Consider the following 22,251-nt stretch of genomic DNA (forward strand, 5'->3'; position numbering starts at 1 on the left):
AAACTGGGCACAGAGGGATGCCAGCCTTCAAGCACTCCCAGTGTGCGGGATTCCAGGCAGATGGAATCTGCTACCTGCCAGATGGGCCACGTCCACAGAAAACACAGGCAGCCACCCCCAGAATGGTCAGTGCAAGGTCTCCAAATCACAGAAGGCATGTAGGAAGGATTCCAGGTTTCCTGAGCTCTGGCAGACCCACTGCTCACCAGGGGTCCGCCCACTAGGGAGGGGCGGGCTGGTGGCTTTGGCGTCAATGTCACCCCGGAGGGACTCAGACTCAGGTCACTATCCAAGGGGCACTATGTTCACAGAGGGACCCAAGCTGCTCTAGCACACCCATGTGGCTCAAACTCCAGTTGTATTTCTGTGGCATTGTCATCATACATCCCTGGACCCAGAAGATGGCTCCAGACTTCTTGCCCGTGGAGTGATTGCTCCAAACCATGGGGAACCACGTGTGTGCCATCCGATCGGTGACCTGAGTCTCACGGTCACTGGACCACATGGGCTCCCCCATAAGACCTGCTGCACAGCTGGACAGCCATGGGCAACAGTGGCTGTCCATGGAGGAGGGGAGGGCAGGAAGGGGCACCAGGGTCTCCACCCTGATGGGAGTGGGCGATGGGGGGTAGGTGTCAGCTATTGAGAATGTCAGTTCTGCTCTTTGTAACTCACTTTAGTGAGTTTGGTGCCGGTGTAGACAAAAGTTTTTCTTTAGTAAAGAAAAGAGAGAAACAGTAGACTTCAAGAAATGTTTTTATTTTGGCTCTGTGAGGACCTTCACTTTCAGCTTCCCAGTACTGAACATAGGCCAAGCTTTTCCAAGGGCCAGGAAGGAACTCTCTAGTTTCTTCTCATTTCCTAGTGCTGGTTGATGCCTCAAGACCCTCATCCACTCACCCACACGCACCAACAAGAGAGCTGCCAGGCAGCCGTGGGGCCCAGAGCTCCGCATGAACATGCTCTGCCCAGAGCCGCCACCTCCCACAGCCTCACGTGCAGGCTCTTGGACCTGCATTGGCCCCGGATTGGCTGACAGTGGTCAAGGCTTAGCTGTGACCCAATGAGAAATGCTTCACGGACTTCATACAACGGCACATGCGGTTCTTTAAAAAACAAACCCAACACAAATGGGAACAAGGCCAGGGAACTTGGAAGGGGGTGCGGAGAGCAGCTCACCTGTAAAGTGCTCTTTGGGGCTGGGACCATGGCCGGACCCCGGGCATGCACTCTCCCACGACGCCGGGGGTGTGAGCAGAGGCACGTGATGCGGTCTCCAAGCATGCCATCTGCGCACACACACACACTCAGCGTCGGTGTCGTGCCGTCAGGCTAGGGGGGCCACGCAAGGGTCAGGTCCTGACAGGGACATGCATGGACAGCTCTTCATTTGGGGGGGCGGGGTGGCACGCCCTCACACCGCCGACAGGAACGGGAAGAAGAAGAAGTCGAAGGCGAACTTGACTGCGCCATGCACGGTGCTGCGCCAGTCGCGCTCGATCTTCACGTGCCGCTGCGCCGGTGACAGCTGGGCCATGCAGTTGAGGCAGCTGATGGCCTTGAGCTCGAAGACAGGCCACTTGCTACCCAGGCGGCCCTCGAGGACAGTGCTGAACTCAATGAGGCTGCCCTGGCGCAGGCCGAGCAGCACGTCCTTGAACTCGCCGCTGGCCCGCAGCACGATGTCCTTGGTCACATCCTCCTCCTCCGGGCCGCGGGAGCCGTTGGTGCTGCTGAACGGCATGCCCACTGTGATCTCGAACTTGTAGCGGTCGAACTTCTTGATATGACAGGGGTGCTTGGCCAGGCGCTTGAGGCGGCAGAGCTCCTCCTCAGCTGTAGGGCCACTGCTGGGGCTGCAGGCCGGGTAGGCATCGCCGTAGAGGCAGCGCAGCCAGTCACCCACGAAGAATGGCAGCATGTTGATGGCTGCCTCGGCGCTGTTGTCGATCTCCGTGACACGCACGTACTTGAAGCGGCCCGTCCATGTGACCCGGTGGCCCTCCAGGTGGCTGCACAGAATCTGCGTGCGGGCCATGTTGGTCTCCTTCCAGGCCCGGGGCCCACACAGGAAGCTGTACTGCGGCCAGGTCAGCGTGGAGTTGTATACCTTCATGCCCTCCGAGCGGTACACATAGAACCAGCAGAAGAGCACAATAGCCGTGAGCCACACCAGGATGAGCTTGACGATGGAGCTGCGCGTCAGGGACTTGACCATCCCCAGCACCGAGAAGTTGGCCTTGGTCCACCAGCGGACCAGCAGGGGCACGCTACACACCAGCACAGCGACAGCGATCTTGGTGAGCTCCAGGGCCAGGAACCAGCGGGCGAACTGCACCACACCCACCAGCACCAGGCCGGCCACCAGGATCGGGAGAGCGAACAGGAAGAGGCAGTAGCCTATGGAGGCACGGATCAGCCCCAGGCCGGTGGACTCGAGCAGGATGACCACGCTCAGCTCGCACCACATGAAGCAGACCAGATAGGGCACCAGGTAGCAGTAGGTGCCCTTGAAGTTCCTCAGCTGTGCCATGCGGAAGAAGAGGTACAGCAAGTAGACATAGAGCAGGCAGGGGAGGCTGACGTTCAGGACGATGAGGGGGCCGAGGGGCACGGTGAGGAAGGTCTGGCCCAGTAGCTTCAGGGGGTGCAGGTTGAAGGGTAGCGTGGGCAGCAGGGAGAGCAGGCCAGCGGCCACCTCGGTCACCAGGGCCCTCCTGGTATAGGGCTCAGCGGAGGTGCTCAGGCTCATGTAGCTGGTGGCCGTGAAGAAGACGGACACAACGGCCAGCTCTGAGCAGGGAATGTAGTCCTTGCTGGCAAGGGGGAAGGAGAAGATGACGAAGGCGACGGACAGCAGGAAGTGGAGGTACGGCTCCAGGTGGTTCCAGCCGAAGTTTACCTCCGCCTGCTCCACGTCCAGGTTGGGCTCGAAGCGCAGGAGCAGGCCCGTGAGGGTGCGGAAGCTCTCCCAGGCCCGGCTGTCCTGGAACACCTTGAGTGTACAGATCACCATGGAGATGAAGGACAGGTAGAAGACGACCAGGGGAATAAAGAGGGCGAAGAAGTCGATGGTCAGGTTGCTAATGATGAAGAAGAAGATGAGGGCGTTGATGTGGTGGGTGGGGACGATGGTCGACAGCCAGTGCACGCCTGCCCGGGACGCCATGTCGATCAGGTACTCTTTGATCTCTATGACGGCGTGCAAGGGGTATTTGACCACCTGGTGGGGGTGGACGCAAAGATGGACATTGGAAGGAAGTCAGCACAGGAGCCCCAATGCCGTCCTCAATACCCTGCCAGCCACCTGAGCAATGCTTGAAGCAAACAGCTCACCCTGGATCCTTTGTCCCAGCGGATCCTTCCTATGTCAACACCCTCTGCACACGGTCACATCTTCCCCAGGCTCTGTGGTCCGGACAGACCTTCCCTCGATCCCACCCAGTCCTGCAGGTCCTGGCTCCTCTCCTCTGGGCCCCTGGAGTCCAGCCCCTGGCTCCCCTCCCGTCCCAAACTTCTGCCAGAGTTTCTAGACTCCTGCAAACTAGTGTCCCCTTCCAGACCTCAGGTACCTAGAGGAAAGCACCTGGTTCCCCTGTGCCCTTCCCATCCAGCCTCGCTGATGGAGACCGGAGCCCTGGCTGCCAGTGTGGGGGTGGGGCTTGTGACCTGGCCACCCCCGCGGCAGAGGCTGCCTGGCTGAGCCTTGCTCCCCCCCACTCCCATCCTCTAAAGGTAGAGAAACTGATACTTTCAAACCCATGAAGGGCTCTCTGAACAGTCCCAGGAGCAGCAGCAGATACAGGGAGCCCAGAATGAGAGCTCTGTGCAAACATGAACTGGGACTGCCTGTCCTGTCATAACGAAATGGAGATGATTCACCTGTAAGGGGCCAAGGAGACGTGCTCGCTCGTGGCAGGGGACCCCAAAAAGCAGCTGCCTGCTACCACCCACTCCACACACCTGTGCTGCTCAGAATGGACACCCCCCCTCACCACGGTCGCTCCTGCAGTCTGCACCCAGTGTGAAGGGCAGGCTGACCCCCAGACTTCACACAGCAAAGGACAAATGAGGGACATAAGGTTGGTGAGTAAGGGGGCAGCCAAGGGAGGAGGCAGGGGGCTGATTCTGCCCCCTGGGGCTGGACTCCACACCTATGCACAACTCCCCAAGGTGTCCACCGGGCCAGGGCACAGGGAAATGAGAGAGGGGCTGGAGGTGCTGGCGCTCAGATGGTATGGCGTGGGGGAGGCCATGTGTCCGGGCGTGTCTGGAGGGGCAAACGCGTGGACCCCTGACCTCACGAGATACCCACTTGTGGGGGTAGGGAAGCCTGCCTGCTGCCCAGAGACCCTCGGAGGTGGGGGGGATGCCCACCGCCGCCCAGTGAGGTCGGCAGCACAGCCTCTGCCTCGTCTGCCTGGCTAGAGCATGAACCCGGCCAACAAGGTGGACCCTGGGGGAGCACAACTGAGTGATCACACCTGGATGCAGCTGTCTTTGTTCAAGAGCCTTGGCTGTCAGCTCAGGAGGACCTGGAAGCAACAGGATAGTGCACCTTCCACAGATGTGAGGGCGCCTGGCTCACATGCGAGTTGGGATATTAGGGAACATGTATGTGCACACTGTCTATACATATAAACACACACGTACATGTGTGAAGAGCTGCGTTCCCTCTTACACATTTGTGACAGCCCACTTACCCTTGTTCTAGAACAAGAAAGGAAGTGAATGATTGACCTCCCAGCTCAGGGGTGCCAGTGACCTGCCCTGAGCGCAGGACCACCCTCCCACGGGACCTGGATGGGCCCTAGCAAGTGTCGGTATGTGCTCCTGCTCTGGAGTGGGAGCAGCTGTGAGCAGACTCCTCCAGGCTTCCCCCAGGAGAGCCCCTCTGACACAGACACAGAGCCAGAACCCGCCTGTGTGCAGCTAATCCTCGATGAGGCAGCCCCAGCCAGTGGCAGGACAGACCACAGGTGTCCCCTGGGGCTGTTTAGCTTTCCGCCCTCCTCTATACAAGCAGCCTGTGCCTGAAAACCAAGGATTCTATTCTCCCTTCACCTCCTGAACCATTCACACCTCTTCTTTGAGACTGTGAGGCCACAGAGAGGGGCAGAGAGGAACTTGAAAAGACAATGAAGCTTCTCAAAAAAAAAAAAAAGAAAAAGAAAAAGAAATCTGGATGGAACTAGAGGATATTATGCTAAGCAAAGTAGGTGAATCAGAGAAAGATCATTATCACAGGATTTTACTCATAGATGGAATTTAACAAACAAAACAAACAAAACAGACAAAAAAAAAAAAAGAGCATAGGGGAAAGGAGGGAAAAAAAATAAGAGGAAATCAGAGAGGGAGACAAACCATAGGAGACTTTTAACTCTAGGAAACAAGGTTGCTGGAGGGAGGGCTGGGGTACCTAGGGGACGGGCATTAAGGAGGACAGGTGAAGTGATGAGCACTGGGTGTTACATAAGACTGATGAAGGACTGAACTTCATCTCTGAAACTAATAATACAGTATATGTTAATTAATTGAATAAAAATAAACACAACGAAGCTTCTCGAATACAGTGTCCAATGGTGTCTGGCCTCTGCCTGCACACTGAAGTCCCTGGGCTACTAGGGCCAGGGAGTCCCTTCCTTTCAGGGCCCCAACTCAGCCCCTGGTTGCTTCCACCCAAGCCCTACTCCTGGGGCCCACCCAACTGGGAAACGGAAAATCTTTTCTGTAGAACAAACCCAACAAATTGAAACAAGCTATTCCCTGAGCAGGAAAGAAATTTTTAAAAAAACAAGCAAGGGATCACTTCTATGATAGGACAGCATCTGTAACCAGGCAGTTGCAGCATCTCAACCTGACTCGGCTCAGACCCAAGTGACAGTGTGCACATGGCAGCCTTCCTGATGATTCAGAGTGAAACTGTGGATTTTTAAATATTACTAAATTGACTCTCCTGAGGGCTTCATCTGCCACAAAAGTCTGCAGCAGCGCGGGGCTTGGAGTCTGGAGGTGCCCGTGGGAGTCCCGGCCGCTCAGAGGCACCTAGTACTTCACGGGGGCAGGAAGACAGAGCGTGTGCCCTCCCTCCTGCTCCGAAAAGCTGAAGCAGCCTTGGGTTTTAGAGACGCCTGCCAGGAGTCATCATCTCTTTTTCACAAAAGCCTTTTAACAAGACAAACTGAAAAGGCATCAAAGTACTCTGACAACTTCAGAAACTAAAAGAAAATAGAGCCCCGTGTACTTCTTGTTAGAATACTTTAAATCTCTTTCCCAAAAAGGACTCTCAGAAGTTTTGACAGCACTGAGCTTGTCACCTGTAAGAAGGGTGACATAATTCACCATCCCAACCAGGCTGCCTTGAAAGCAGGCACTGTTAGCAACCAAGCCCCACCACACAACCTGCCTGCAGTTCCCCAGACTCACCCCTTCACCTTTGACCCTCGTTGGCCTCCTCTTGGCCAAGAACCATGGCAAGCACTCCACCCTCCTTCTCTCGCATTTCTAGGGAAACTAACAGCATCCGTCTGTGAACACACTTAGCCCAGGCCTGTCCGAGAGGACCTGCAATAAAGTTGTGAGCTCCCTTGGTCAAGCTCCTGGGTCCTCTCAGCCTGTGGCTGAGAACTTCATCCTGGACGTAGCCCCTGTCCTCGGGGGATCCCTCAACCCTGGGTCCTGAGTGAGGCCTCCATGCCTGCCACCCTGGGTTGTGGCATCTCCATGCACCATTTCTGTGTCAGCCTCCCTACCTGGAGGGTGCCTGATCTGAGCCTCCACAGCCAGGCTCCCAGGAAGGGCTATACCGAGCTGCCTCCACTGGGGGGACTTTGGCACACTTCCTGTCCCTGCCACTCCTGCCCGCTGGTGGCCGGGCCATCCCCTGCCCGTCTGTATCACTGATGGTGGTCCACACACGCTCCTGCTCATACACGTTCAGCTCAGAACAAGGGCCTCTTAGACGACTAACGCCATGGGCCTCATGATGATTTATCTGCTCGGGGCCCCTCGTGTAGACAGACCTGCCTGGGTCAGGCAGCCACGCTTGAGGAAATCAGGGTGCACTCTGCAAGGTGGGAGAGCTGATGTGGGGAACCCGTGAGAGCGTGGCATGGCCCACGGTGACCACCTGCACTGTAAGTCTCAACCATGGAACCGAGAGTGAGTGCTGTCACAGCAGGGCCATGACCCACCATCCCTGGCTTTCCAGACTTGTTTGTGTGCCCTCATTCCTCACTGCTACTGCTGCTTGCTGGCCGCAGGCGGGACCAGGCTGCCTCCCTTCCTACAGCTTGCCGTGCCTTCCTCGCCCCCGCAGATCTAGGTGAACAGCTACCCTGGCAGGATCCTCGCGGTCTCCCAACATTAGCACTTTGCTTTTGGGGGAAGGCATCTTTGAGAAACCAACCTCCATTCTGTGCTGTAAATGGATCATTTTTCAAAATGACAAAGTCTAAGTGAAAGTCAGACTCCAGCGTGTGGCACCCTGCCACCCGGAGCACTTTGCCCAGGAAGGCTCACCCGTCACTCCTGAGTATGCCCGCCCTCGACAGTGCCCTTGGGTTTGGAGCCTGAATGCCCACAAAAGGCCCCATTTGGGAGAACACATCCTGTTCTCCAGGCAGAGGGAGGGAAGTCTGGGGAGGTGTGGTGAGCAAATGACCACAGGGACCATCCGTACAGAGTGCGCCTCTCCCGACAAGCTGTGCAGTCCCAAAGGCTCCCATGTCACACTGGGGCCTCCCATATACCCCTCCGGAGAGCACCACGGCATGTGGAAGGGCAGGTGGGGGCCCTAGTGGTCAGAGCCCTCCAGCGCACTCACCTTCAGGCGCAGGGGCAGGTCCTCGGGGCTCTTGCCCGCCAGCTCATCGTCATCATCGTCCTGCAGGAACAGGTTGGCAGGAATGACGCCTTTGGCATACTTCTTGGTGATCTCCACAAAGTCGTCCAGCGCTATGTAGCTCTTAGCTGGGCCAAACAGAGAGGGGCACAAGGTCACCCCACGTAGCCACGCCAGGCAGCGAAGGTGGCTGGGGCCCAGTGGAGAGGGAGGCCAAGCAGGCTCGGGAGGAAGCGGCTCTCTGTCCAGGACAGACCAGTGGGCAAAGATAGCCGCAGGGAAAAGAGGTGGGACGGCCTTCATCCCACCTCTTCTCCTTGGTGACATGCTGTCCCTCCCCTGAACTTCCCTCTCCTCAGCACTCAAGCCCAGGGTCTGCCTGAGCAGGACTGGCAGCCACCTTCCTGCCCCGTCCTTCAGCCCTGGCTTCTCACAGCCTTGCTGACGGCCGCCCTACAGCCCCACCACTTACCGACCCCTCCACTCAGTATGCAGCCACTGAGGGCCGACCACGTGCCAGAGACCTGGCCCTAGCACTGGCAACGCCTGGGATCTGTGCATGAACCCAGTGTGTGCCCCAGGCTGGGCTCCTGGGCTAGTGAGGTCATGCTCAACAAGGCCAGACGAGGCCGGCTGCTCGCCACGGTCATTTCCATGTCAAAACTGTCCTCCAGGCAGAGGGCAGCTGGGGAGATACGGTGAGCGAATTAACACAGCAATCACATCATAAGCGGGCTGCCAGCTGCGGGGCCATCACTCACCACGCATTGCTGGGGCCGCCTGTGCAGAGGCTGTGTTCTGGGCACTGGGGGCACTAGGGAAACTGGAACCAAAGCCGATCGTCAGAAGAAATCAATAAGCAGCAGCAAGAGCAGAGGGAACCGTGTCAGGAATGAGGCGAGCACCCCGGGAGAGGGTGGGATGCAGGTAAGGGGCTGTGTGCTAACATGGGGGGTTGGAAGGCATCCAGGGCTGCACCCGGACCACAGGCCACCATGAGATGGGGTAGTCTGGGGCAGGTCCTGCACAGATGGCAGTGGCAGGTGGATACGTGTGGCTTGAGCTGATATGAGAGAGCCGGTGAAGACAGGGCCCAGTGGCCTGGGCCAGGCTGTGCATTTGGTGGCCTGAGACCATGAGACTGGCCACCAAGGCCTGCAGTGTGGACACAGCAGTGTCTGAGGATGGGTCACCGGTGCCTTGGACAGAGCCATTCTGGTGGGATGACGAGGGGGTGGGGAGGGGAGCCAAGATGGTGACTGCAGATGCCCCCCTCCAGCTTTGTTAGCAAGGGGAACAAAGAAACAGGGTGGCTGCTACGGGAGTGAGGGGTCCAGAGAGGGTCTCATACCTTTTTTCCTGAGGTGAGAGGAATAAGCCCATGTTTACAGGCTTTTTGAATGTCCCAGTGGGGAGGGTCCGGGAGCCCGCACCCTAGGGGAGGCTGGCCCGGCTGGCTGACAGCCAGGCAGGGACCCCTGGATGGCACCATTCACACCCATCACGGAGGCCTGGAAAGGCCACATCTCTGTCCAGCTCTCACCTCCAGAGGCCTCAGACCCATCCCTCTGAGCCCAGAGTATGCAGTCTTCCCCCGGACTCTAGGACTTTCTAGCAGTTACCATGTGCACAGGGACGTTCTGAGTGGTTAACCCTAAGGGGACTAGGGCAGAGAAGGCGTTGCTGAGCCTCCTCAGGAGGCACCAGCCCTCCTCGACTTCTGTCCAGAGGCGTCTCTCAACCCAAACACAGTCAGACCCCTAGCACCTCTGTACTTAAAACCCATCTAGAACCTTGGATTCCTCTGGCGCCCACCAGCCACAGGTGTCTCTCCATGTCAGTGTCCAACCCCGCTTTACATCCCCTGAACAGAGCAAGAAAGTAAATCTGTGCCCCCGACGTGCCCGAGGCCCTGGGAAAGCCAGACTCAGGATTCATGGCATCACCAGAGCTCCAACGACACTTTACGGACTGACTGCTCACCAGCCTGGTGGGAAGGGATGTGTGCCCCTCTAATCTTCCCCTCACTGTCCACAAGGGGAAACTGAGGCTCAGAGAGGAAAACCAGGCCTGCCTGAGGTCATGAGGAGGGTGGCAGAGTTAGGGGAGGAGCCGGGCCACCTGTCAGCATGGAGCAGACCCTAGGTCCCTCTTGCTGCCTCCTTGGTGACCAAAACCAAGAGTCTGTCCACGCAGCTGGGCAGCTACACATGGATTGAGGACCTCTCCTAATTGGATGCCCCAAAGGCACCCAGTTCTGCGTGCATCCCGACTCTGCATTCCTCACCTTCCACAGCCTATGCTCTGGGAGTCCCCACACTCCCTGTTGGGTGCCCCCTCACTGGGCCTTTGGGTGCAGTTCCCTCCCCTTGCCCTTCAGGGGCTGACTGCCTCCTCACACTTGCTGACCTGCTCAGGCATGTGGATGCAGTCCCACACCACCCCCGTCTCTCTGTCCTGTGAGGACTGTCCTACTGTCCTGTCCTATGTCTGTTTTCCCTCATACCGTGAGCTCCTACTGGGCAGGCTCCAGATCCCACTGCCCAGAACACAGACAGCCCCATGCCCGGACTTTACAGCCAGGAGTAGACATGGTACCCAGGGTGCTGGGCATAATGGCTTGGTCAAAGGGGGTCACGGGTGCAGGATGGGAGACCATACTCACATTCACTGCTAACCAAGCGCTCCAGCACCCGCCTCTGCTTCTGTAGGGACTTGGGGACCGGGCCTGGCTGTGCCCCTCCATCTGTAGAGGACAGAGCAGAGAAAGAATCAAAGCAGGCTGTTTCAGCATGCTCTGTAGCATTCTAGAAACTGGTACATGTGCTCATGTGGCATCCCTCAACTCTGGGGACCACAGGGCCTGCGGCCTCCACGCAGCCTCTGATGGGGACAGCAACAGCCACCTCTCGGCCCCCGCTGGGTACAGCTGTCCCCTCTACCAACGCAGCCAGGGCAACAGATACATCAGTTTCTGATCAGCACAACTTATCCCCAGGCATCTCTTCTGGCATTGTGCTTGGCAGGATTTTCCTCTGGGAAAGACTGAGCTCTCCGGAGGCCAGGCCTTCCCTATCTCCCCAGCCCTGGTACTGGAAGGGGCTCCACAACGAGTCTGTTCACAGCTGAGTGCTGAGCCTGGACTAAAATATTCTGCCCTTTTGTCAACATCTACCCCCTGCTACACCCCCAATCCATCGAGCATTCAAGTCTTCCAGCAAACGTGCCTTTGCGGGGTCAGGTCAGGCAGGAGTGAGGCAACACGAGGGAAGAGGCGCTGTGACCCAGAGAGACTGAGGGCCATGGAAGTGGCCTGGTTTTGGGGGACAGCAAGTGGGGGCTGCTCTGTGTCACTGCGGGGGCTCTGGGGCTCCCCAGGGGCAGCCCTGAGCTCACCACTTCAAGCATGGCTCTCCGGGGTGCTGCCCTCCACGACCCAGGCCTCATGGACACCTCCACTGACCCCAGCACATAGTCTTCCCAGCCCTGGCCCAGCCCTGGCCCAGACAGCAGGCTAGTGCCTGGAGGCTCTAGTCAGCAGGGGTCCTACCGGGAAACTACAGGAGAAGGGCACATTGTTCACCCCACAGCCTTCTCTGCTGCTCTACTGTGTGGGCGGAGGGCCCCAGCCCTGGTGGACCTGAGAGGGCTGGGTGCAGTCCTGGGCAGAAATCACACCTGAACAGAGGGAAGCAGGTGCTCCTCCAGTAATGGGGAGGAAAGGTCAGGTTGGCCCCAGGGCGATAGAGAGGCTGCACCCAGTTGGGGACGCCCATTCTTCTGCCCCATCTGTCCTTCGGGCTGGCTGTGGCTCAGAAGGCTGAGGGAGGGCTGCAGAGGCCGGTGATGAGGCCTGCCTCAGGGAGGTTGGCTGAGCCACAGTCAGCTCAGTGCTCCTGGAAACTCGGGGACTCAGGGACCCAGGTCCCTGCCGCATCTGTGTTACTCTCCCCTGGCTCTGTCCCTTCAGGAGGAGCAGGACACCCTGAAAATGACAAGACCTGTGGCTCTGCCAGCGGACTGCACCAGAGCTCGGGCAGGGTTTGGGAAGGAGACCTCAAGAACAGGATTACACCCCAGGAGGGACCCTCCCTGGGCCTAGACACACAAAAAGATCCCTGGGATCTCCTGGAGTCTCTGCAGGGCTGCCAAAGGGAAGCCCTGCAGAACTCCCCCAGAGAAGCCCACGAGCTCCCTGGGGAAGGCCCGGGGCCCAAAAGGCTCTCGTACCGTGCTCATTGACCTGACCGACATTCTCCAGCAGCTCTGACACAGCCACCTGCTTCTTCTTCTTGGGGTTGAGCTTCCAGTACATGACCAGGGCCGCCTTGCGCACGGCCCGCTCCAGGTCCGTCTCGGAGGAGAGCTGCTTCACCTCCTGCTCGTTCTCAGAAGTGATGCCTACGAGACAAGAGGCATTGCTGGTTTCGTCCCGCCTGCCTGGGTGCCACTGGCGATGCTCCGAGTGCTGACCAGCTCCGCCTGCAGGGGCCTGGGAGGGGACTCCTCGGGTCACCAGGGCAGGAAGAGACATCTGCCCCAAAATGACATCTCGCCAAAAACCCTGCTAGGACCCACACTCCAGATCGGAGCTCAGCCTGGTTCTTCAGTGGACCCGCCCCGGGGTGAGCCTGTGGGCGAGCACATGCCGGGGCCCTTGCCATGCTCCTGGTAGGCCTCTCCCAGCGACCCCCCAGGCAGGCATGTGCTAGACCTTCTTGTGCTCCTGGCCCACTTCCCTGTCCAATTTCCTCCTCACCAGCACCCTCAGGAATAGGAACGGCTCTCCCTCATTTATAGATGGGAAGCCAAGGCACAGGGGCGTCCTGGCCAGCCCCAGGCCGGGAAGTCAGAGATAGGCAGAGCGACAGGGAACCATGGGAGTCAGAGACTGGTAACCACAGTTATCAGCCTGGGTGCTGCCCCTCCTGAGGCAGCTGGGAAATCCAGTTCCTGCACCACCGGCCCTTTCCCAGGGAGATGGAGACTCTCCATGGAGAGAGATGGGCACAGGTTTCACAGGCTGGCCTACGGCCATCTTTCTCCCTTCAACTCCACTGTCAGGGTCATTAGCACCCACCCACCCCACCCCCCGCCCCGCCCCGCCAACCAAGGGCAGTAAGACATGAGATGGAGGGGGGACAGAATTTTTTTCTTCCTTCTAAACATCTTCCAAATTTTCCACCTGAGCACACATTTCTCTCAAGATCAGGAAGCACTCGGTGTGAAAAAGGGGTGGGGGCGGTACAGGGCACACAGGGCCCCCCATGGCCCTCTGCAGCACACGTCCTCAGGCCTGGTCCTGACCAGGCTCCCTCCTGGCCTGTGGGAACTGCTGGGTGTGGGTGCACTGACACGCCCCCGCCGGCGTGTCAGTGCACCTCCCAGGGTGGACTGGTGAGAAATCCTGGCGGACAGAAAGCCTCAATTCTGTGTTTCCAATGGCATCAGTCCCATTTCCAAAAAAAAAGAAGATTCTATATAATACATAACTCTTAAAAACATTCTGATACAAAACCAGAAAAAAAAAAAAACACTTGAAACTATAGAGCATTTCTCTGGGTTTCAAGGTTATAGGTAATTTGTATCTTTGTTTTCTATACATTCCAAGTTTTATATAATATCCATAAAACACTTCCACCATCTGGAGAAAATCATTAAAAAAATACTTTATAACACACGCTACAGGCTTCCATTTTTCTCTGAGGTCTGAAACTTCCAGAAGCACACTGCTCCATGGCCGCAGGATAATGGAGTAAGTGACCGCGTGTGGCCAGGCTATGTCTCACTGGTCCCCACACCCGTTCGCTTCCTGGCAGCTATCGCACCTGGGCAGGTCTTCACTGGCCTATGGTCCCCCAGCCGTTCAGCCCAGACTGGATGCAAAGTCAGCCCCAGAAGTTCCATCCTGACCTTGCGCTACTGTCACATTGTCCTACTGTACCCTGTTGAAGCTGACTGTCCATAGGCTCTACGATGCACTCCTTGATCTGGATTAGAACCCAGAAGGGATCTACCGACAGACCAACACAGACCGAAGAGGATGACAGTGGCTTTACCAGCTGAACATCCCATGTCATATTCTGGAAACAATGTCTTCGGAACAAAACCACAGTGGAACAGAAATTTACACCTGCCGATTTAGCAAGCAGTGCATGTCCCTCAGGGGCTGTGCCTGCCCCAAGCCTCCCTCAGACCCACCTGCCCAAGCCTCCTGTGGACCCACCTTTCCTGTCTGCCAGGCACCGACGAAGAAGCTTGACAGCCTCGCGCCGGCCCTGCTTCGCGGCGAGGATCAGCCAGCCCACAGCGGTGCAGTTGTTCAGCTCCTCATCTGCGTCACCGGCGAGCTGCAGGTAGTGTTTCCCCACCTGCAGCAAGAACCCAGTCAAGCCACATTCCGCGGCACCCCGTGTGCTGCATCAGGGCTCCTGCTCTGCATCCTGATCTGCTCCCCAGAGCCAGGCAAACTGGGGCTTCCCGACCCTCTCCTGCTCTGTCCTCCTGGCCAGCCTGCCTCCCCAACCCGGCTCGCCCAGGCCAGGAAGACAGGGGGTGGGACTGGGGCCCCTGGGGCATCTGCCCTCAGCACAGCAGGGCCTGTGGGACCCTCGGGGCCCTTGATCCTCAGAAAACTGTGTTGAGCGTGTGGGCCCCCCTTCACAGATGAGAAGATGGGGTGGGGGGGCAGGGGCACTGAGGGCAGACAGGAAGGAGGGAAGGCATCCCAGAGGAGGGGGGCCAAGATGGGGAGTGAGCTGAACATGGGCGAGAACATGGGATCTGCAGAGGTGGTGGAAGGCAAGTGACACAGAGAACATGGGAACACAGCAAACAGGGGCCCGGCATCCCTGCTCCCCATTCACACAGTACCGGCTTCCCCCAGGGCCACTGTGCAGGGCCAGTGGGCTGAGCTTCCCACTGACACATGGTCCTCACCTCCGTCTGTGCCTTGGGATCCCCTGCTTTGGCCTTCTCCAGGACTTCTTCAAAGGACACTTCCACATCTCCCCTCACGGGCCCTTTCACACAGGAGAAAAGCACACAGAATGTCACGAGGCTGGTCCCTGTTGTCTGTCTGGGAGTGGAGGAGACTACAATAATGGGCTCGGACCCAGGGCAGCTTGTCAAAATCCAGGTCAGACGCAGACAGATATGCTAGCACGCTGCCTTCCAGTGATGCAGACAGCCCCAGAACATGGACAGCAAAACTGCTACAGAAGGGAGCAGCTCAGAGCAGCAGGAAGGACGAGGATGAGGGAGCATAGACGCCAGTCCCACCCTCACCTCCGAACTCAGACCTGCTTGAGTTGGGCTCTAGAAAGATCCTAGGACTCCGGCATGAAAAGCCCCTGACCTAAATAAACACCTGTGCCCCAATAGACAAACCAAATCCATGTTTTCCAAGACTGCCATCTATACGCACATGAGTTCTGCATGCCACGATCGGAATGCACACACACACGCATATAGGTTATATTTATGACAGTGAATCATGATTAACTTCCCACGTTACTCTCCAGTGAAAGGCACCATTCCCACAGTTCAGAAACCCGTGGGAGGTACATGCTCAGGCTGCTGGGCCTCCCCCACTCTGCTGGGCCTTTGCATTATTCCCAACACTCACTGATTTTACAAAACAGGGCCACAAAACCACTCTGTGGATATATTTTCTTTTCGGGTCATTCTCCCAGGCAGTCCTTCAGGTGTGTTACTAGGCCCAAGGGCCCAAACATCATACAGCTCATACTATAGACTACTTTCTAAAAAGTTATCAAGTTAAAAAAGTATCATGGAAATACACCAACTTTACAACCTTACCAGCAATAGGAAGCCTAACGATAAAAAATTTAAGTTATTTATTTATTTATTTTTTACCAGTGTCTGTCTTTGCCTTATACAACAAATATGCGGGGGCCTCCGTCCTGCCCCACACCTGACCTTGGCAGGTCCTAGACACCTCCAGGCAACTCGTGGGATGTACCGCTACTGACTCCACTGTAGGTGTCTAGTAGGAACTGACAGCCTCTCACTCTCTAGAAGTCTCTGGAAACAAAAATGGTCTCCTGTGACATCACCCAAGGACCAGCCTTCCTGATGGGTTCATCCAGGCCTTTCCCAGAACCAGCTCTTCCAGGCTTGGAGCTGGCTCTGCAGCCACCAGTGCCACCAGGCCCTGCATTCTGGGCACTCGAGTCCACAGGACACAGGACTCTTGGAGGAGGCCGGGCCATGTCTTGGGCCAGCGCAGCCTTCAGGCGCAAAGATGGAGAAGCACGGGGGACCAGGGTCAGCTCAGAGGAAGGAGACTTCTTCTTAAGACCTCACAGCTCAGGTACACACTGCAGCCCTCTTGTGGGATGGCTGGAAGACACTAGGTCACTTCTCCCTGAGATCAGACTGGGCTTCCTTGCCAAGGTCCTTGGGGCCCCTGCCCAGTGTGGCCTCAGCATGCACACCCTTCCCTCGTGCCCAGGACCTTGGTGCTTCCTGAGCCAAGGCCACTGTTCCCTTCTGGCCCCCGTCACACCCCCTCTAGTCCCTGGATGCACACTCTGTCCTCAAACACGAGAGCACAAAGCCTGCAGACTGCAAGACAGTCCCTTCCATGGGTTCCCGGGGAGTTGGAGTGTGCACACGGAGGGAAATCCAGCCTGTGTGTGACTCTGCCGTTAGCCTCAAAGTGCCATGTGACCTAGCCAGGGTCATTTTCAACCGTCTTTAATATCCAACCAACAGGACGGTTATGAAGAACAAGACACTTTGTGTTACATGACTGGGCCAGAGTTGGCACTCCCAAAATGTGGGTTTCTTTTTCCTCCCCACTTCCCTCCTCTTGGCTGACCCCAGGGCCTTTGCCGTTCACTGACACTGCACCTCCCACTGCAGGGCCCACCAGGTACCTCCCACAATTCCAAAACTTTTCTTGAGTAACTGAACTCGCAAGCCCATGTTCTTTCTGTGTTCTGACACTGGCCAGTCAGCCCTTGGCCTATGGGAAGGCTCCTGCTTCAAGGATTCAAGCATACATCTGTTGGCTGAAGATGCTGGCCATGATTAATTCTTCATGGAAGTTATCCATAGCCTGGCATTTCAAGAAGTCTCCCCAGTAGACAGAACCTCCTTGAAACATATGCCACACCTCCTTTGTGATTCCAGGTCCCACTTGGCACTGGTAGAAATATTTCTACAACTACTCAAATGTTGGGCCCATGCTGCAGACCAGTCAGAGGGCTCTTGCTTTTTCCATGTAAGCAGGAGCCTTCCCATAGGCCAAGGGCTGACTGGCCAGTGTCATAACCCCCCAGAACTGGCTGAGGCAGTGTGGACCAAGGACCATGAAACACACTATTCCTTGCACATGCAACCTGCATTCCTGGTTTTTTCTGGTCCCAGCACTTTGATGTCCTGTCTGGGTACCCACCGTTCCCTACATTGGTCATCAAGGTCTGGTGCCATTGTCCCTCACCCACACTGCATGGTGGGGGGCGGGGTGTGCCCCCGTCTCCCTGACCATGGTACTTGGGTTTCAGGGTTGGACACAGACCCAGGCCAGGCCACTGGGGTTTGCATTGAACTTCTGGGAAACCAGCACCCTCCTGCCACTAGGTCTCAGCTGACGGACGCCAGTGGGGAGGCCTGGAGGGCCGCCCAGTGAGAGAACCCAAGTGAGATGAGGGAAAGCAGAGCTGGGGTTGCTGATCACAGCATCTGAGCCCCTGGATCCAGTCCTGAAACCAGCATGCTGTATACTCTACAGATCCTGGAACTAAGAAATTCCTCTCAACCTGTTTTTTTTTGGCTTATGTCAATTTATATTGTGTCTCTGTGTCATTCACAACTGGAGGGGTCCCGACTCTAACTCATTTTTGAAAGGCTTCCTGTCACCAAGCAGCAATAACCAGAGATGCTGGCCTTGGGCAGGTCTGCACGCCTCTGCCAGAGCCCACGGGAGAACCACATCCATGCCCTTCCCCATCTTTCCGTTGTTTTCTCCACAGATTCCCCACATTAGAAAGCCGTGCATGTGCCCTGCTGACTTGGTATGTGACCCTTGATCTTCTCTGGAGCTGTCCCCTCTCCCTGGCAGGGTCCTTTGCCATTTTCCTTTACAATTGGGATGTGGTATTTCACAGCTCCCACCGGGCTTCACAGGGACACTCTGTCCAGGGGGTGGGTCTGACCCAAACAAGTCCAGCTGCCAGCACTGCACTGGACCCTGCGGCTGGGTAAGCGGTGCAGGATGGAAGGGTGAGGAAGGGGGCCGCCAAGGGAAGGAGGGGGGGCAGGGTCCATGGCACTCCTGTCTCTGCAAATCCCAATACGGGGACATAAGGACATGTTCCGCACGATGACTGCACAGCAAGTTCAAGCCCTCAACCCTGGCGGCCGCTCTGCAGAAAGGGGGAAGGTGGGTGAGCAAGCCTCACACCCACTCTGGACTGCATCAGGACCCTGGGCCGTGAGCAGGAAGCGTGCGCACGAAGCTCTCCCAGACATGGCGGGAGCAGGACAGAAGCCAGCACCCTTGCTCCCAGTGGCTGCTGGCCGGATCCGCTGCTGAAGTGGAGTTTTGAATTGTTGAGAGCTTGCCAGAAGCTCTGAGAAGGGGAGGGCCACCTGACACCTGCAGGAGGAGGATGGTGCAATGCTCCTGTCCTCCCGCGGCCACCGCCAGCTCCTTCCTCACTCCCGCCTGTCCTCCCTGGTCCTCCCAGGATGCCCGCCACTGGCAGCTGCAGGGAAGGGCAGGGTGAAAAGCAGCCAAGGGTTCATCGTCTGTCCTTGTAGGCGCCTTGCACCAAGAGGCTGTCCCACACACGGGATGGCCGGGTTGTCCTTCACCATCTGGGTGTTCCACACACAGGGGGTGGGGGTCACCTTGTACCAAGGAGCTGTCTCATTAGCCTTTGGGATGCTGATTCTCGTACTCATGAACAAACAGGGTGAACGACCCCTGCCAAGGGCTGGTCAAGCTTAGCTGGGGGATCCAGCCAGGAGTCCACTCTCCTGACAGCCCAGGACAGGGTTGTTTCCTGAGCACTGCCCACGTGCTAAGGGCAGCAAGCTGAAGGAGGCAGGACCGCTGCCCTCAAAGCCCATCCACGGGCAGGGCGAGCATAGTCACATTTTATCAGTGCGGGCTGTGGAGGTGTTGGAAGTCATCAGTCCTGATCGGGGGGGTGGTGCTTCCTGAAAGAAGTGATGCCTGAGGCTTGGAACACAAGTCCATGGTTAAAGGTAACTGATGAGGGCACACAGCCAACTTTCCAAAGGTCTCAGGAAACCACCTGACCCTGCCACCCTGCAGCTCACGACAGGGCGTCCTATAGTGATGAGGTGACCGCATAGGCATGGCTACCACATGGACTTGCGCTTGTACTGGGGTCAGGACAAAATAACCTGTGTGGAAAAGTCTCTGGATTGTCAATGGCTGACACCTTGACCAGAGAACAAGAACCCGAGCTGTTTATCGCTGTGACTTGTCCCCAGGACAGCAGGGCTTCAACGCTCTGTGCCTGCTCACACTCCCACATTGGCATCAGTTCTGACGGTCCAGCTCTGAACCCCCACACTCTCCCGTGGCTCCAGCCAGAGATCTGGGGGCCAGCCTTGCTTCCTCTACCCTCATCTCCACCTGCCTCTCGGCCACCACTCTGGTTGGCAGCTGGGGTTGCCTCCTCTTTAATGTGACACAGAGCATGTCTTCCTCTCATTTAGGCCCTCCAACGCTCCCCCAAACACCCTTCTCCTTATCGTGACCCTCGAGGGCCTGCCTGGCTGACCTCCTAACCCTGTACTCTGACTCCTTCCCAGGGGGCCATCAGTCTTGGAGCCCGCAGTCCAGCACGGCCCCACACTGTGCAGGTACTTCTTCATGTATTCACCTGGGATCCCTCCCAGAGGTAGGCTGTGGCCCTGCAGCTGGGAGGCCTCACAGTGCTGGCAGTCCTGCTAGTCATCTGCCCTCACCCACCGAGGTCAGCAGAAAGGGTGCCTCGTGCTCCCCAGGTCTCCATAACATCAGCTGTCCCCAGCACAGAACCTGCCCTCCAGGACGGTTGTTTGCTTCTGGCTCTCCCAGGCCCAGGGCTCCTGGGGGGCAGGGCTGAGCCTCACCAGAGACTACCCTAAGGGCCAGCTGATGAGCCGAGGGTTTCCAGCCCAGCTGTCTCTGCTTCAGTTCTGCACTGGGCTCCCTGGAGAGATAGCCCCAAGCACTGGGCACACCACCTGCAGCTCCCCCCCCCCCGCCCCCCAGGTAAGCAGAGAGTCCCTGAGTGTGTTCAAATCTCGACCTCATGGTCACCAGCTGGTGTTCCAATATGTTGGAGAAGCAAGCACGCTAATCCAGATATAACCTAAAGTGGGGCCTGGCACAGAAAGCGTTCCTTCCACACTCATGCTTGTTGCGACCTGTGGGTACCTAATGGGCTCGCTACACCTTTGCAGATGTGCAGGTGAGGGATCCAACACAGGCCCACGAAGCCCCTCCCTGGGCAGATGTGCTCTGGGTTCTGCAGGGCCAGCAGGGCAGGCTGTGTCTGCCTGTGACCGGCGATGGACCCCCAGAGCAGCACAGCCTGGATGTGGGTCTGGGACCCCAAGATGGCAATACTGCCAGGGCCTGCTTCTCTCCGTCTTTTGTCGGGCGGCAGGCAAACAAAGCCCTCGGCTGTTTCCTGACTCCCACCCGAAACTTGCGGGCTTGATGCTGCCCTCCAAGGACAGTTTGCGTGCTCAGATTGAAACCAAGTGTGTTTCCAGCCCTGGTTTCTGTGCCCTGCAGCAGTGAGGCATCTGTAGCTGGGAATCCAGGGTCAGGACCCCTCGTCTGCCCAGAGGCCTTGGAAACAAAGCAGAGAACATGGCGATCTTTCAAGGAGATGCAAAGATCAAAAGTGCCCAAGGAGCGGGTGAGTTTCTGGAATGAATCAGGCACTGGCCCAATGTGAAATGCATAGGGGAGACTCAAGTCGGCTTCCATCACAGCTCCATCTCTGCTGGGCGGGTCTGGTGTTAACCAAGGGGCCTCAGGTCACCTGTGGGCCCATCACTCAGCAGCTGGGCATTTGAGCAAGTCTGTGCCTCAGTTTCCTCACCTCTAAGTGGGGCAACAGCAGAGCACCCCCACCCCCCAGGTCACTGTGAGGGGATCAGATGTGGTCCAGGGAAAGTCCTGAAGACAGGGCCAGCCATATGGTACACACAGATGTGCACAGCAGGTGCCCATCGCGAGCTGGGGGCTTTTGCACAGGTGGCACAGCTAAGCCGGGGGTGGGCATCTTACGCAGAAGCCTCTCTGGGGGAAGGAAAACACGACAAAGCCTGGGTGAGCTGGAGAAATGAAGGGGGGGGGTGATCAGGTGGCAGTGGGGGCTCGCCTTCCTGAACTCGTCCAGACCACCTGGCGGAATGAAGCCTCCTCTCAGCAGCCTGGGACTAAGGGAGAGAAGGCCCAGCATCCTGCCCGAGGCAGGGGAGGCGGTCAAGAAAGCACCCCCCAACACACACACGACACACACGTGCACACAACTAATGTGCGGCATGAGCCTCCCTTGGGGGAGAGAAGGAATCTGGGGCACGCACACAGAAGCCAGACACACATGGCCCCGAGCTAATATGAAGACCAGTCACCAAAGAGGTTCTTGGTGGGTGGGGGTCATAAAACAGCGGGTGCCCCTTCTAGGAGGGTTGAAGAGGATCTCTGTGAAGGAACCAGAGGGCCAGGCTGCTTGGTGACATGAAGCACAAAGTACCCGCTATCTCGGGGCCCCAATGCTGGGTGCCTGCAGGGGACGAAGGGGCCCGTGCTAAGCATGCACACTCCCATACACGCCAGGGCCTGAGGAACGTCTCCTCGAGGCACATGGTCCTGGCACTGGTGTGATCCCCATGTGACCCCATGGGGCCGGTATGATTGTGCCTGCTTTACAGTTGCAGAAATGGGCTCAGTGTGGCCTCCTGACACCCTCAGAGGCACATGGCTCAAGGGCCTGGGCCAAGACGGACCTGTCTCTGGCTCTCCCTGGGCCACTCAGGGCCCTGACAATCATAACAATCCACGGGGACAGACACACGCTCCAGGGAGTCCCAGCTGAGAAACATTCCTGGAGAACTGGCGCTGGAGTCACCTGCAGAAAGCATTTTATAAGTTGTCGGTTTCAACACAGTGAATCACAAAATCCATTTAACTGACCACAAGCAGCATTGCTTTTACAGAAAAGGCACCGAACGGATCAGACTCCTCTCACACAGTAAGGAAGAACAGTGTTCGGGAAATCTCTGTTCCCACTGTGTGTGTGTGTGTGTGTGTGTGTGTGCATGCGTGCCTGCATGTGTGTGTATACACGCAGGTGCATAGGCACCCAAGTCAGGTGAGGATGGCACAGTGTTTCCTGCTGTGG

General features: G+C 57.3%; 1 protein-coding gene across 5 annotated transcripts in view; it reads right to left on the reverse strand.

The window, feature by feature from the left end:
- Positions 1-738: 738 nt before the first annotated feature.
- WFS1 (wolframin ER transmembrane glycoprotein) overlaps positions 739-22,251 on the reverse strand; it is a 30,183-nt gene continuing 8,670 nt past the window's right edge. For all 5 annotated transcript variants that reach the window (XM_004770528.3, XM_004770530.3, XM_004770529.3 and 2 more), the window contains 6 exons: positions 14,783-14,865; positions 14,070-14,214; positions 12,074-12,244; positions 10,509-10,589; positions 7,826-7,971; positions 739-3,223 (listed from right to left, as the gene is read on the reverse strand). In XM_004770528.3, coding sequence (XP_004770585.1) covers positions 1,415-3,223; positions 7,826-7,971; positions 10,509-10,589; positions 12,074-12,244; positions 14,070-14,214; positions 14,783-14,865 — 2,435 coding nt within the window. In that variant the 3' untranslated portion in view covers positions 739-1,414. The remainder of the gene's footprint in view (positions 3,224-7,825; positions 7,972-10,508; positions 10,590-12,073; positions 12,245-14,069; positions 14,215-14,782; positions 14,866-22,251) is intronic.

This window comes from Mustela putorius, unplaced genomic scaffold (genome assembly GCF_011764305.1).
Source record: "Mustela putorius furo isolate JIRA1106 unplaced genomic scaffold, ASM1176430v1.1 tig00000083_pilon_pilon_pilon, whole genome shotgun sequence".
Classification (NCBI taxonomy): Eukaryota; Metazoa; Chordata; class Mammalia; order Carnivora; family Mustelidae; genus Mustela; species Mustela putorius.